This window comes from Erithacus rubecula (assembly GCF_903797595.1).
Source record: "Erithacus rubecula genome assembly, chromosome: 14".
Lineage (NCBI taxonomy): Eukaryota > Metazoa > Chordata > Aves > Passeriformes > Muscicapidae > Erithacus > Erithacus rubecula.
The window spans coordinates 17,366,377-17,383,238 of NC_136666.1; the positions used below are offsets into that span (position 1 = coordinate 17,366,377).

Genomic DNA, 16,862 nt, shown 5'->3' on the forward strand with positions numbered 1-16,862 from the left:
TACTCTCTTCACATTCTGAAAAACTGAAGCAGAGGAACTTTCCATCTTTTTAGGAAGTCCAGAATCTATTTTGTGGTGTTTTAAAATTGTCATCAAATTAAATTTATTGTGTAATTCCAACACAATGCATTTGACCAGAATTTCTATCCCATTGAATGTAACTCTCACCCTGCCATGCACAGCCAGAACAAAGAGTATTCATTAGCACAATACCTAAATTTAAAGAGAAGACAGAGCTTTCCTGTCTGTACAGTGCAGACAACCTTCCTCTCTGGAGTGCCTCAAAACCAGAGTATTCCAGTTCCATGCTCTGACCAGTTTCTATTTCATTGATGTTTTCTTTTTCACCCACTACCCGAAAATTGGAGCTGGGAAGCACTTTGAGAGAAACACCCAGGGCATTTTTCACTGTGAAAGGTGGTGTCTCTTTAAAGGAATAGCCAAAGGTGGATGCAGTTGCTTCTGAAAATGCCTGTAAATAACAACATATACAGTGTGTCATACAAAAATAGCCACAATAACATATCTGTAAGGGTTTTAAAAGACAATTCCCAACAATTACCATTTTAAAGAGGGGAGGAATTATATACATCAAGACCTCTGTTTTTTATAGTAGCATTTCAGGCAAGTACAGGTTACTTCCAGAGAATTTAATTTTATTCTGTGATTTGTTGCAAATGTTGATGCTACAATAAGCATTCATGATCCTCACAGAGAATTTTTCCAAATCTTAGATTGTAAGAGAAACATAAGATTTGGGACATTGAAGTCACAAGGAGATGTAACATGCACAAGCTCCAAATTCAATCAACTTGTACTTAAAAACTTTGGTTTGATTACACCCAATACAGACTTGCAGCATCAGCAACTACTTAGAGAACATCTGTTCATTTAGAATTGAAAAATAAATAGGTGTAAGTCATATTCTGTAAAAACAGCTTGATTTAGTGACCAAAATTTCTTCACCCCAGTAAAAAAGGAGGGACCAGCAGCCTCATCCATTCATGAACACACCTACTATCACATGACAAGCAGGGGTAAAAAGTGTTTTTAACACATGAGACATTTTTCTCCTGCATGCACACTTTTCTTAGTATCCAATTAAGCAGAAAATATGGAAAGGAAGTAAATTTCTGCTTTAGTATTTCAGGAGTATTGCAGGAAACAGCTTATTAGAGCATTTCATGTTCATTTAACCTGCACATCTGACACTTCCTTAAGTCCTGCACTGGCATATCTGTGGTTCTAACTCAGAAGTTACTTCTTTCAAAAGCAAACACCACCTTTCTGCTGGGCCTAAAGGAGTCATCTGAGTAAAACTCCTCAGCCCTTCCAGCTAACATTTGTCAGAGCTGCAAAACAGCCACTGAGTGGCAGCCAATACAGTTCTCAAAACAAAGAAAATTTAGAATTTCCTATGGAAGTACATAACTGAGCACCTGGGGTTACCTTGGCTAGGTTATTGAAAACAGCAAGACAACATTTGGATATTGTTATATTCATTGTATCCATTGAAGAGATGTTAATTGCTGTTTGGGGCTCAGGAATAACAATGAAATCATCCCCAGGAAGCAGACTTCTCTCCTGGACAGGGTTAGTCTTCATCTAAAAGAAAAATTTTATTAGATAATTCCAAACCTATAGGTTACTTTCTCCTATGTTAAAACAGGAAAAATTACTTGACTTACACTTGACAATTTTGCAAACAAAGTAATATCTACTTTGCCTTATAAATCTCAGATGCTTTAAACAAACATGGAAATTTTACACCAACATAGAAGGCAAGTTAGTTTTTCTTCTCTGCATGGTTACACATTTCATTGTGTCCATGCACTGATAATTCCCATTATTAAGAAAAATGTTAAGATCTCTAAAGAATGATGCTTTTTTCTCATGTAAAATTGCATAGCTCCTTCAAGCAACAGCATTCAAAAGGTCAATGCCCCATAAAGGTTCTAAGAAATTTTTAATAGCTGCCTATTCAAACCATTTCACTTAGTGTCAAGTATCTTTACATACCTCCAGCTTTAAATTCCATTGCTTCTTTCCCCCTTGGACTCGTTCAATAAGAGGCTCCCACACTGCATAGGTTTCATTGTAATAATGAACCTAAAGAAATAATCAAAATTAAATAAGGTATCTGAATACAATGCAATTATTATGAAAAATATTAGTAAGAAAACAATAAATCTTCATTTCATGTTTTGGAGGTCTAGTATTAACTTCAAAACTAATACATAGAAATGTAATATATCATTTAACTTTCACAAATTACACCATTTTTGAAGAGTTCATTCTCTGGCTTGCTTTGAGAGGAACCAAGCACCCTGGTAATGCCATATCTTTGTAACACTTTCAATTAACATAATCAAGTCTCTTTTTGAGAGAATGACTTTGAGATCAGGAACTTAAATGCCACAAGTACTTTGCTTCCATCACTGCAAATCTGAATAGAAGCTGTGCACTCAATAGTTGTGGATTTTCCCTTTCAGCTATTATGTTCATCCCTCATGGAACCACAGTGGCTTTTCCCAGAGGTACACAATTAAACATCCCAGCTCCACCATGATATGCACACCTGGCAATTGAAAAAGGCTACAGAATGAAGAATGAGGCAATTTGGTAAAATTACAAGTAAATGTATTGCATAGAGCAGCTGTACATCTGGTTGTATGAAATTTTAACATGCTGTCTCCATAAGAGACTTTTATTATCTTGGAATGGTATCTCATTCTGCAAAGAGTCTAACTTCTACCTTACCAATAAACACAATGCTGGAGAAACAAACAAAAGGGGGGCAATAAGAATTAAATGTGAATATTCAAGCAACTTGAACTTGAATGTGCAAAAATTTCACATAGCAACCACCATTAAAATCTATTGACTTCCAACTTTCTGTACAAAGCACATTATGCTTACTTCACCTGACTAAAGAGCTCCTGAAAGCATTACAATTTAAACCTATCATTAATTCAGCACATATAAAGTGTATGAAGGAGTTACTTGAACTCCTAAAAGTGTTTTAAACTAACAGTTTGACCCCACATACCTCCAGTGATGTATCAGCAGTGACCTCCATCAGTGAGGACCAGTTTCTAAGAACACCTGAAAATGCAGATTCCACTAATAACAAAGGGACAGTTCGATGTCCCAGACCACATTCCAAGGTGATCTGAATTGATTTCACCACAACATCAAATTTCTCTTGCTTCAGAATTTGTTCATGGTCCTTAAAAGTTTCTGTTGCTTCTGTGGCTATGTCAACACCAAGAAACCAAGCATTGCACTCATCTATAGGTTTCACTTGCCACAAATTCTCAGAAACTTCAGTTGCTCCTCTAGAATCCTCTTCTTTTGTTTTGGGTTTTAGAGCAGCCATAATGGTCACAACAGTATTCAAAATTATTGGTGATATCTTGAACAAAGAAAAAAATCTTCTATTAAAATGCATAAATTATAAATGGAAATAGTAAACATGAAAAGTAATTTAAGAGATGCAACTTATTAATTTTTTTAAAATCCACATGGCAACAAAAACCAAGCTACACAGCCTGAGAAACATAACTGTTCTTTCAAAGACAGTTTTAATAATCTTACCTTAATGGTTAGTTCTTCCATTGTTACTGCCACAGTGTGTAACCCTGAAGTGTGCACCATATTTTCCATGACCAAAGAGCATGGCCATAACACCTGAGAGAAAAACAATTTGATTACTAAGGTGACTTCTTAAATCTAACCTTCTCATAAGGTCTCATATTTTTTTCCACTCCACAGGCCAAAGGAGTACTGACCCCATGAAGCACCAACATGTTTCAGAGTAAAAATAATACATATAGTGCAACAAACACCATTTTGTATTGGAAGGTTAAAAGCAGTGAAATAAAAGCTCCTGACATAATGCTTAAAAACCAGACAAAACAAAAAACCCAACACATTTACAAATGCACAGCAACTACTGATAAAAGATTCACCTTTAAATAGCACAGGCTCCTCCTCTCTTCTGAATAATCAATCATATGAAAACTTAAGAGTTTTGAGTGCTATAGATATTCCAGCTAAGGAACAAACCTGCCACCAGTTCTAGTAACTTTTTTTCCTCATGAAACACTGGATTCCTTACCGTGGTAACATTCTTGTTTTGTTTATCTTTGAGAAAGGGACAGGCCAACACTTTGAAAGCATTCACTTGAGCAGTCATCCTTTGTGCAAGGCTGTCTGATGTCAGAGAAAAGTCACATTGGAAGGAAACTTTTAAGGCAGGAGCATCAGCACTGGTCAAATTAGCAACAAATACAATTTCTGGATCCATAATCACAGCTTTGACTGTCATGTTTGGCCGTACAGATATTTCTGTGAAAATAAGTTTAAAAATCCACCTTGAATATAAAAATCAGAAAGAAGAAAGCTATCTACTGCCAGTGGTAAATCTACACATTCTGAAGAATAAACTAATTTTAAGTCTGATAACAAGACAGCATCTTGAAAACTTTTGGATTAGTTATTTTCAGAATGAAATCTGCAAAGGAGGGAAATGGAAGTGGGTGGAAATTGGTTCCACAGACCTGTTTCTGCCTTGGATTTCCCAGAAGCAACTTGCTTTAATTGGAACTGTGCAGATCCTTCAGTTGAAGATACTGGCATTGACTTAATGAAAAAACGTGCTACTGTCAACAAAAATTCCATACTAGCACATATGTACAGCTTGTCCAGGACAGCAACAACTTCAGTTCCATTTTTATCCTGCTTATATCTTATATCAATCATAGAAATGTCATTTGTGTCATCTTTCTTGTCTATCATTCTGGAAAAAGGTTAATAAGAAACATTTCAAACATAGATCTAGGAAAACAAATATGCATAAGTACCATCATTTTTTTCTCCCCATGCCATTTATAAAGAAGAATTACTACACAAGCAAGCAGTGTTTCTTCCAGAAATAAGAGTGTAGAGGCTTTTCTAGCAGAAGAGTCATTTCAATTTAAAACTAGTGTGTTACACTCCTGAAAGCATGCATGCAGCACATAACAATCACTGTCTAGTTGAGGCTGGGAGCCCTCCATACAGCTGTTCTACAGTTTACTGTATTATGCCAGTCTCCAAGACTTCATTATGTTTTGGATAACCTGAGAAATGAACATAAAAGAGTAGAAACTTCTGTAATATTAATAAAATGACATTGTTCACTCCTTAAGCACAGAGTATTCCAGGCCACAACTGACAGCACCGCAGAGTTTTATCAATTCCACGTGAAGTATAGAGCATGGAAAAAAACCTTCCTCACAAGCTGGAGCTTTTTTAATTTCTGATGCATTCAAACCTACCTTGCAGTCACATTCTGAATTCCTTCCCTGAGATCATCCAGGGTGCATGCTTTGAGTTGAACACTGACATCCATGGAGCCATCTGAGAACACCTGCCCTGCTGATGCCATGAGGTGCAGCCGGAGCTCCCCGAGGCGCAGCTTGTCACTGTGCTCTGAAAGCTGACTCTGCCACACAAGGACACAGTGCAAGCTCAGATATCACAGAACAAAACTAGGAGGCATCTCCCTTGCTGCTAGCCATGTGCATTGTCATCCATGAACTGGAGGACTTGATTAGACTGTCACTGTCATTAGTCTTCACTCATATAAAATAGGTCAAAAAACTCACTGAGAAAACAAAAAACCTGCAGGGCTGCAGTGTTTCTGTACAACACTGCCAGCAGTTGTTCAGAATGCATGAGTGAAGGATAATCTATTTGAATCCCTCCACTCTCATCATACTAACTCATCTACAAGAACACCTCAGCAGTAAGTGAGAATTGCACAACACTGAAATTAAAATGTTATCCCATTACAGTGTCTTTCTTCCCTATGATGCTCATTGCACAAGAATATCTTAAAAATTATATACAAGTAACTTTCACTATACACAAAGACATATAAAGCAAGTACCTTCACATGTACACAAAGCAGACTTTATTAAGTCATAAAAACAAGGCAACATTTCATATATTTCTCTTCTGTTTTCAGCACAGAGAGGATGCCCATGATTGCTCACACTTGGGGATATACAAGGGGAAATTATGGGCCATATACAACTTGGACCTGCTTACTAACTCTAGAGGCACTCACTGTCTGAGCCAACAATTTCTGCTTTTCAAATAATTCATTTTTATTTTGGATAATTGGAATCAAAGTTTCAATGACCAAATCAAATGCTGGGTAGTTTTGGTGATTTAGTAATATTTTTAGTGTGACTTTCAGAAATGCTCACACTTTCTTCTTAAGAACATTGTCTGCCCAAGAAAGCTCAAAGCTCCATTAGAAAGCCAATGCAACTGATTTAACTTCATTTTTCTGACCTGAGATTTGTCCATGTGAGAAGCCTTGGCCACCCACCCCACCTGTGTGGTAAAAGCTTTGTCACAAACCTGAGTTGTGTCACTGTTGTAGAGAGTTACAGAAAGGGACTCAAAATTGAAGTCAAATTTAAGCAATGTATAACATTCCACAGAAGACTGAACTGCAGAAACACTTTTTGGTCCAGAATCAACAATGGCACCTGTCAGTGAAAAGAAGATATTTTTACATTTATTTTGAACAGTTGTTGTTGGTTGCCTTTAGTTCTGGTTGGTTGGTTTGGTGTTTGGGTTTTTCTAAATTAAGATCAGAAAATCACAAAAATAGGAAAAGCTCTAAATCCAGCTAACTATTCAAAATAATTCACACTTTTAATTTTGTTGTATCCAGTGCATACTAAAATTATCTAGCACAGAGTGGTTTAGAACCTTAAAAGGAGCTGTCATTAGTCTACTAAAGTTCTTTGTTCACTTTAATGAAGAACAACATGAAGTACCAAGTCTTCTCAAGGAGTCTGCCCTACTCCTCCTTTCAGTTTCTATTCACAGTAGACCAATTCAACTATTGGTTAAATATCAATTTTTTTGACATTGAGAATGTTAAGTTTGGGGAAAAAATAGATTTTGGCAAAGTGTTTACAATATTTCACCCAGAGACATGCACTGTTTACACTGACAGATTATTTGAGCATTAATATCTTCCTCTATAGTTATAATTGTGCATTAACATCCTAGGGTATGTGATTTGGCTTTTTTCTTTGTTAACCACATGCACTTAGAAGAGTGATGGATATAAACTGAAGAATACCATTGTATGAGAAATGAATCACAAAATACACATCACAAGAGCTTCTGACCATCAGAAGCTCACATTCCATGTAAGGGCATACATTCTTATTTATAACTTTTCAAGTATACAATGTATTTGTTATGCTTCAGGAAAATATGATATTTTAATTTGGAAACATCCCTCTGCCTACTCATATTCATTTAGCCCTTAAATTGAACATACCCCCAGAACCACCAGACTCATGTGGAGCTTTCCCTTTTTTAGGTATCTGCACATCCTCAATATTCTCTTGCACAGTACTTGGCTGGGAAGAAGCCTCTCCAAGGTTTTCAAGTAAAATTTTCAGGATGACAGTTAGATCATCTTCACTGAGTGCAATCTGTAAAGTGATAAAGCCACAAGTTCATTTTTGGTGACAGCATTTCTTCCAACACACTATGCAATCATTGAGGAGAAACAGTGGGCTGCTTCCAGCAGAAACAAACTGGACAGGCAAAATTATCCTGTTCAAAACAATCTATATTATTTGCCCACTCTTCCTATATCATTTGTTACTTGTGATAAACAGGAGTTACAACAAGAAGTAACAGTCCATATGATAAACACTTCCTAGACTTGTAAAGGATCTTTGCCTATTAAAAATGTTAGTAATTGATAAATATAAGCACTTTTCAACAATTCAGTAATCCAAAAACATGAACAGAAAACTGCCATTCAGTAGACATTCAAAGATTTAATCCTAACATCATAGAATCACAAAAAAAGCAAGTAATACTAAGTGATAGGATGCAGCCACTTAACCCATAGCACACAGTGTAAGAATATTTTTCCTACATTTGGTTAACTTTGCTGGTGCTCCTTTAAATCTCTTTTTTCTCTGTGCTTCAGCAATATTTGGCCACAGCACAGACAGAATTTGAATTGTTAAGTCTTGTTTTAAATGGTAACTCAATAGATAACCTGAATGATTTTACTGACTGTTGAGTCAATGGATAGCTCCAATGGATCTCCAGAAAAATAAAACCCAATTTTATTCCATTTGCATGAAGCTAAACCAAAACTACTCATTATACAGTATCAAAATTCTAACAAATCTGTAAACTGGATGATCAAGCTAGAAGTCTTGCAACATACTGTAAAGGACATAAACTGAAATGAGTTTACAAGCTCCTTAACTAAGCTGAGGAGTATTCTGAGAATCCATGTGACTTTTGATATGGCTCTTATTAGTGATGATACCTGCATTGGTTTTAGGTCTCCTTTGATACCAATTGTTGGGCTTTCATGATACCATGCTGCTGCTAAATTTCTCTGGACCAGTAAAGTCAAACTCACAGGACGCAGAATTTCAGAATCTGGTTGTGAATCTGTGGATATAATGCACCTAAAAAAAGACAGTGGAAGTAACAGAGTAAAAATGTTGACTAGTTGCAGAATACCAAATAATATCATATTAATCTAGCAAAATTACAGGCATAATTAATTTAAGAATAAGCTCATATGCACTTACACCCATGTATGCACTCAAGTTACTGTGCTATCACTTCTCTCTTTCCAAGAAAGTTTAGAGACTGTGCACCTGTGTCTCTATCTAAAAGCACTTCTAAACTTATCTTGGTTTTTGCTTGGTTTTAGTGTGTTCTCATTGCCTACCATGTTCAAATAAGAGAACAACACTGCACAAAGAACATGGACACACTTTCCTTTACAAAGCCACTTCAACCCAGGAAAAAGCTCCATGCTTACCTGGATAACTTCAAGTCAGTCAGCTGTACATCCATGTTTTCAATAACTGGAGGAAGAGGAGATTCACCTGAAGACACCAGCTTGAATTCATTCTGAACTCTGATTAAGCCAAGATCAGCTACCAAAGCATTACATGAAGCTGAAGATTCAGGGACAACTATGACAGGAGCTTTCAAGTTGACATCCATCAGAAGGCGGAAGCTCTTTTTGGCAAAGTCCTTCATGCTGGAAGCAGCCATCTCTGCTGCCTGGACAGTGACTGCAGTCAGGGCTTCCTGTGCAGCTTGGAAATTGTTCAGGAAATTCTGTTAAGAGAATTCAAAAATGTAAGAGCTCCATGAAAACAAATAGGGCTCTCAGAAAAAGGCAAGCCACAGGCAAAACGTAAATTTAAGATAAATTAACACCTGTGGTGGAAATACGAAACTCCTAATTCAACCATACTCATTTCAAAAGAGAAAAAGGTTAAAATCATGAATAAGCTTACACATTAACTTTAATTTTGAAGATATTAAAGCTATCAGCTCCATTCATTACTTCTTTTGTCATCATTCTCCTTGGCAATCTTCTCTAAAGCAACTTAAGTGGTAACTCTTCAGTAAAATATTTCTGTGTGTTTGCACATCAGCTCTCCACCAGGTACAGGTCAAAGAGAGCTGATTGCTTTTTATCTCATTTTTAAAAAGTTCAAGGTCAAGAAAAAAACTTTAATGTCTTACCAAGAGAGACATAAAGAACTTTTGTAGATAAATTATTTGGATGCAGCCCACTTTCAGAGACATTTTACCATCCACTCTTGACATATCAGTGTAGGCTTCCCCTGCAGTAGCATCTGGATAAAGTGACATGTGAAATCTAAACACTTCCTCTCCCATTATGCAGACAGCCTAGAAGATTAAGTCCACATCATTAATGCCACCAGGTATTTCTGAAACAAAAAATATTTCCCCAACAAGATCAATGGCAACTTTTCAGCAGTACTTGGACACATGGCAGGCACAAAAGGAAACAGAATGACCTATTTTATAGTATATGCCTCTTCTCACTTGCTTATCTATAGCCCATTTAATATTTAAGCCATGCTACTCAGAATTAAACATACCAGTGCAAATAGAACTAAATATTAAATGGAAGTTTTTCTTCTCTGAGGTGAAGAAAATTAATCAATAAATTTTGCTTAATACTACACCATACATTGCATTCTGTAACACAGCAAATTAAACAACAGTGCTGTCACTAAATCACTTAAAGAAATGGGTCTCTTCAGCTGTTTACAATCTGGTCAACACATCACCTTTTTATGGATTGTTTTTGGGTCAACATTTGTAATTACAATGTCCTCAAGTCTGGAGAACACTTTAATCTTCTTAGGCTTCATAGCCACAGATGCATCCATTCCTAAATGAAACAAAAGAAAGAAGGCAATAAATGCACTTCAACAAATTTCTAAGTAAACATTTCTGCTAAAAACAAAGAAACAAACAAAAAACCAATCCCCCTGAATTATTTACTACTGAATACAAAGAATAATAACAGCTTAGAATCCAGCCTTCTGCTATGTAACAACGAATGCTGAGCCTGAGAGAGGTCAGGGCCCTACTGCACAGGACAAAGTTGCCAACATAACTTGATTCTAAGACTAGAGCACAATTCCCCAACATTATCTAGGATCTAGCTATTTAAAAATGGAAGTTTGTGTTACCTAAACCATAGTGGCTTCACTTCTTTTAATTTTACTACACTTAGAAATGGTCTTCATTTTTTGAGTTAACCTTTTTTTTCCTTGCAGATCATTTCACACAATCAAACACATGTTAGAGACACCTGCAGTGCACACACAGAAGTGAATGGAGGGATACAGCCAATCTCTGGCTACAGCCAGCTTCATCTAAAATTTAAAATAAAACCCTTACCTCGTATTCTAATGTCTGCAATTCTACAGGTCTGATCACACACTGTAATACTGAATGCATTTAGCTTTGCAGTGACTTTTAATTCACAGACATCATCATGAGCTGCATCATCAGACACTGCATAGGAAACACAAGAGACATACAAGGAGTTCAAGTACAAGCCCACTGTTTAAAACAAATATTAGATTAGTAGTTTTGTACATATATGAACTGTTCAAAAGCAATCTGCACTCAGACCCTAAAAGATCCTATAATCCTTAGTCAAAACATGAAAAAAGTTATTTATTAAGATCAAGATGATGGCTTTTCACCTCATTAATACCTAGTTTTCATGCATCAATTGCTGAATGCAGTATACAGTGCATTATTTAAAACACTGTCTCACATGAGAAATGCTTCTCTCTGTGTCAAGTACCAAAGCCAATTTAGGCACATTAGCTGCAGCAACACTGTACAAACACAAAATGTAATAGCCACTAGACTCAATCCCAATAGTTTTAGAATTAGAAAACATTGAATTTCACTAGCAACACTACAAGCACAAGAATCAACAACACAGGATCTGATCAAATATTCAGGAGCTTCCATGCAAAAAGGCTACAAAGACCTGTAATTAAAATAAATACACCACCCCTTCAGTTCAGAACTTCTCCTTGCCTCCCCAAAAGCATATTTATTTGCAGTAATGCAAGCACTCTCTAGAGACTTCAGATTGGAAAGCTACATGGTTGTGACACTAAACCTTTGGAAAGGCTGCACACATCATTTATTCAACTTTCATTAGAAAAATCTGACCACCACTCAAGAAAAAGTCATATTGAGCAAGGAGAATTTGTAAAATTAAGCAACAGAAGAGTGTCTGATTTTAATTAAGATTATTTTCTCCCCATTTACAGTTGTGCATGCTTTGTTTTCCACCAAACAAACTGCAATGAGGTCATCTGAAATAACATCCCTTGAAAGTGAAGGTGAGATGTTGTTAAACAACAAAAGTACAGCCTTAGTAATATGACACTACCTGGTCTAAGAGTGTTTCCTTTTCCCTGTTCCTTCATTTGAGGCTTACAGTCTGATGATTTATCTGTACTGGGAAGACCTCCTGATGGAAGACTGAAGGTGAGGAAACTCATGATGGAAAGCAAAGCCTCTGTGTGAAGTACTATATCCAAACATGAAAAGATGACCTAAAACAAAGGCAAGGAAACAAAGGAATATTGTTATTTAGTAGTGTTTCATACCCTATCTACTCAAGAGTTGCTGTCACAGAACCAAGGGAAAAAGCCTCTTGCTCAATTTCACAAGTATTGGCTCTTCTATCTCCATGCCCCTCAACTTCACACTGTACAAGCTCCAGAACAGATGAGGGAACTTACATCATCTACAGAGGAACTGTGCAAATCTAAAAATTGATGCCTCATGTGGTTATGCCTTTTGCAGGACACTCTTGCTGCAGTGCATTCAGCACTTTGGCTGACAACTTCAGAAACACATATGAAGATACTTTAGTAGATGCAGTACAACAGCAACAAAAAATCCCACTAAGATTAAAAATTTGCCATCAGAAAAGGGAGTATGTGAGCAGCAACTACTCCTGCCAGCAATGCTTAGTGAAAACTAGCATCAGTTACTCTGCTTAAGGCCATCAAGAAGCAGGTTGACTCACAAATATTATTTTAAAGGAAGTATTTTAAAAGTAGAATGACATGCTTATTTCAGAAGTCACTAAAACCATGGGAAATTACTTATAAATAGTTGTTTTCAGGACAGGTAAAAGGATTAATTGCACTCAAGACCCCTGAGAATGCTGCTTGGACATTTCAACTCACATCTCAATTTTACTGTTAAAAGCTCAGAAACACAAGGCCATGGTTTTTTTTCTCTCCTCAGTGTATCAGTCCAGAAACAAAGCACATGCTAAAGGCCTCAGCTAAAATGCATTGGGACATTTTTCTAAATAGCAAAAACTGCATAGTTTTCAGTTTAAAAAAATTAATACAATAAATATTTCCATTAAAAAATCCTTTTCTTCCCCACCTGGATTTGTCTTTTAAATAGTTATATATAAAGCAGTAGGTTTTAATTATGAGAGTCAGGGCTTTGGTTTTTGGGTTGGTTTTGTTCCCTTTTTTGTTTTCTCTTCAATAAAAAACAAATTAAATACATCCAGTACTTACATTGATGCTTTGCTTAGTGCTTTGGTAAGTAGTAACAAAGTCTGGTCCATCAGGATCAGCCTAAAGGGAAGAAAAAAAAAAAAAAAAGAAAAGGGACATGGTCAGTCTCTACTAAATTAGTCAATAATTAATAATGATTACAAATAACTTTATTAACTGAATTATTTGAATTTAACCCAAACACAAGAATTATTCCAATTGCACAAGAAAACAGAGGAAAGTGATGAAGCCCAAACAAACAAGTTCTTCAAATAAGGCACAAGCAAGACTAACAGAACAAGGCACTCACAGTGCTCTGCTCAGAGACATTTCATGGCATGTATTTTGTGAAAATCCACCTGCCTAGTTACAAAACTTTCTCTCATCTAGAATCTATTTAAATTGGATCAATTTCTGCTTAGTACTTTGCCAGTACAAATTAATTTATTTTTCACTATGTAAATTATGCCATTCCAGATAAGAGTGTTGAGGAGCCCAAGTATTCATGCAATTTTTGAAGGTCTTTTTTAAGCTACCAACATGTCACTCTTCAAATGTGACTTTTGTCACCTGTCAAGTCATTCTTCACTTACACAGGCAAAGACCATCACACCTGTTAAGTTTCACAAAGGTACTCATTTGTGCTGTACACACAGAACACCAACAAATATTTGTCTTGCTAGTGATTTCAGTAATAGCATTGACTTAGGAAACAAGCACTATATGGAAGCAGTGGAGAATAAAATGAAATGCTAAACTGAAAAAGATTTGGGAGAAAGCCTGGCTAAGTTTTAGCTACAAATCTACAGGCTAAGTATGGCAGCCTTACTTTACTCCCCATGTAATTTTACTGAAAATGTTTTGAAACCTTAATATACTCCATTTTCAAAAGATGTTCATCTGTGTCACTTGAGGAATTCAGAATGCAAAGAGGATCTCCTTTTGAGTCTGCAAACAAAGAAATAAAAATGTGAAGTGTTTCCACTCACAAGCTTTACTCCAATGCCTCCAAGCTAATTCTCCATTGCATATTAATTACATACTATTCTTGCTGAAAGAGTAAACAGCTAATTTCTCTGAGGAGCTGCACATGAAGCATTATCTAGTGAAATGCTACATTCACTTTATTTTAAATTAAACTAGTAAAAATTAACTTAGCTTGCTCTTGAAGGTTCAAAAAGTTTTTTGAAGTTTTTGAAAGTTTTTTGTATTCCTACCTACATGTATTCACACTCAAAACCTTACTTTTCAACTCTGGATAAATGGCTATTTCAGTTATCACTTCACAGTCAGTTTGAATTGTTACCTGACCAATCAAGGAAGCACTTGCATTTGCAGTGCTGCCAGAACTGGTCACAAAGCACAGAATCAGCAGCTCACCAAAACACACTGAACAGCTGGAACACTTCTCAGGAACCCCATTCCTGCTCAAAGTATGCAACTCACTCAAATACATTAACTCTAGCAATGGCAGTAAAACTTGGAATCAGGTAAAACAGACTAATTCTATCTAAATTACCCTTTCCCACATTCCTGCCCCACCACTATTGGTTTAGGACATTTTATCCTCTGGCTATAACTCCAACTGCACACACTCTACTGACTGTGTCAGGTCTCTAGAAGACTTACCATTCATTTCAGTGCATCTCATTGTAATTTTTTTCAGATATGCTGCTGCAGCCAGTTCATGATTTCTAATTTTGGTTTTGGTTCCAAGTTGTAGCACAGTTAAAATATGTAATGGATATCTCTCCTTCTGATCCTGCTTCATCAAGGTTATGACAACCTTGAATATGGAAAGGGAAATAAGTTCAATAGTTCAGTAAAGCTGTTCAGATGTTCAGCAGTTATAGGCAGGCATTATCTTTTCAGATAAATGTGAAATATAATATTAATCTAGACATTTTGCATTTTTATAAACAAACCCTGTAAGACTGTCTCAGGTTGCAATGCAAGATGTGACTAAAAATAAGTATTCTATTACTATCTGTTGAAACCAGGGAGAGAAGTGTTCTTTATCTCTTCTATGACCCTATTCCCACCAAAGGAGTATCTTCTGTTAATGGGCCATTGAATCTCACTGCATGACTGATAAAATTACATCATCCCATTGTGAGATGCTCCACCAAGGAAAATTCAACCCTTCTACAGGATCACTGCTTCAACTGAACCACATCTGTCACTCCAGGAGGACTGGGTTCAGATAGAATAAGATGTACAGATGGATACATACCTCTTTGATTTCAAAATTAAGTAGCATATTGATAACATCTTCATTTAATGGTGTTTTTCTCTTCTCAGACAGCATTCCTTCTGGAACACTCTTATCCTGTATCAAAACCAATCTCTCCAGTTCTTTCATTTTACCTGGAACATTCAACATATAATTTAACTTTTGAAATTGACACCATTTGTTTAGCTCAAGAAACACATCCAATTCCTTTATTCATTTAGATGGATTATGTTCACCTAAGATAAGTTAGCAACATTTCCATAATCAGAGCCTTTAACTTCAGAGAATGAAAAGGAAACAGAAATGTTCTGGCAACAAGATGACTCTGATATCTCAATACCTTGCTGGTTCCTTGATAACACAGCTAACACAATTATCAAATTTTGTCTCATAATGTTTCCAGTTTTTTGAGGTATCAAAGTATGAACACTCTCCTTGCAAAATTAAAGGGTTTATCACTTGCACTCAGCTTATCATAATACTCTCAGAGCTACACTTGCTTTCCAGACAATAAATGCTTTTCCTTACTCCTGAAAGCAAGCACACTTGGTATTCATGACAAATTCCACAATTCCATCTCTGACCTTCCTTTTGCAGGACTGATTTTGCCTCTGTTTGAGTTTCTTCTGCTTCACCCAGGTTTTCTGTCAACACTTTGAGGAAGACATTCAAATCCTCTTGACTTAACACAACCTAAAAAATTGCAGATTACAATTCTCAGGAAAAACATATTGTTCCTTGAATTTATCATCTATTAACAAAGCAGAACAGTGTTTCCTGACATGAACAGTGCTTATTTACAGCTATTTTGTCAGCAGAATCATCCCTTCAGTAAGAAAATTAAATTCTTTCAAAAATAAATTATTTTTTATTGTAGAAGTCTGAGAAGATTAAAGGTTTTGACCTCCAGTGCTGTATTAACATATGTTGCAGCATTTAATGTACCTATGCTTTTAATACACTCCAGTCAATGACATGGCCCTTCATGGTATTTTAATTTCAGTTTCACCCAAGATGTCCCTGGTACTTTCTTTCACAGGACATAAAATACAAGAAACAAGTATCCCACTCAAGGGTAATGGGAAGGTAGGAAGCTGCAGTTACTAAAGCAAATATTTGCATTAATTTAAGCTCTTCTCAAGAAGATTCCATTTTTAAAGGTAATAAAACTAAATAAGAATTTTAAGAATTTAAATTTAAAGAATGAAAGAATTTAATTTTTAAGAATTTAAAGGATTTTAAAGAAATTCTTTAAAAAATTCTTGCTCAGAGAACTGGTCACAAAACCATTTATATGATTCTTTCAAATCACTACATTCATCTAGGTGGGGTTAAATCCTGTTACATTGCTGAAATCACTCCACACTATTGAAAATTTGCAGCTTGTTGTCCCTTTGTGTCCAGAACTAAGATTAAGGGCTGCTCTAACAGTATTATCAGCACCTTCTCACAAAACTTACATTCATTGTATCCAGATACCCTGTGACCTCCACCACTGGTAACTTGTGAAACCAAGCTGCAGAGAGATTTCGTTTCAGAGACAGGCTTAAATTAATAGGGTGAAGTATCTCAATATCTGGATGTGACAAATCTGTCTCCAAAGTGACCCTTGAAACACAGAAAGGAGAAAAGAAACAGTTGGGAAGATGGAAGTCACATGTTAGATTTTTGAAAATCTTAAAATC

The 16,862-nt window shown here is 36.1% G+C and overlaps 1 protein-coding gene across 1 annotated transcript in view; it reads right to left on the reverse strand.

Annotated features, from left to right (window-relative positions):
* Nucleotides 1–16,862, reverse strand: part of VPS13C (vacuolar protein sorting 13 homolog C) — a 67,654-nt gene that overhangs the window by 22,865 nt on the left and 27,927 nt on the right. The window contains exons 34-55 of the mRNA XM_079318227.1: nt 16,638–16,785; nt 15,762–15,870; nt 15,178–15,311; nt 14,574–14,730; nt 13,813–13,892; nt 12,966–13,025; nt 11,810–11,975; nt 10,792–10,908; nt 10,173–10,276; nt 9,598–9,765; nt 8,879–9,183; nt 8,372–8,516; nt 7,355–7,511; nt 6,415–6,545; nt 5,322–5,488; nt 4,563–4,801; nt 4,121–4,350; nt 3,598–3,690; nt 3,050–3,415; nt 2,020–2,109; nt 1,450–1,605; nt 214–472 (exon numbers count right to left, since the gene is read on the reverse strand). Of these exons, the coding sequence (XP_079174353.1) occupies nt 214–472; nt 1,450–1,605; nt 2,020–2,109; nt 3,050–3,415; nt 3,598–3,690; nt 4,121–4,350; nt 4,563–4,801; nt 5,322–5,488; nt 6,415–6,545; nt 7,355–7,511; nt 8,372–8,516; nt 8,879–9,183; nt 9,598–9,765; nt 10,173–10,276; nt 10,792–10,908; nt 11,810–11,975; nt 12,966–13,025; nt 13,813–13,892; nt 14,574–14,730; nt 15,178–15,311; nt 15,762–15,870; nt 16,638–16,785 (3,581 nt within the window). The remainder of the gene's footprint in view (nt 1–213; nt 473–1,449; nt 1,606–2,019; nt 2,110–3,049; nt 3,416–3,597; nt 3,691–4,120; nt 4,351–4,562; nt 4,802–5,321; nt 5,489–6,414; nt 6,546–7,354; nt 7,512–8,371; nt 8,517–8,878; nt 9,184–9,597; nt 9,766–10,172; nt 10,277–10,791; nt 10,909–11,809; nt 11,976–12,965; nt 13,026–13,812; nt 13,893–14,573; nt 14,731–15,177; nt 15,312–15,761; nt 15,871–16,637; nt 16,786–16,862) is intronic.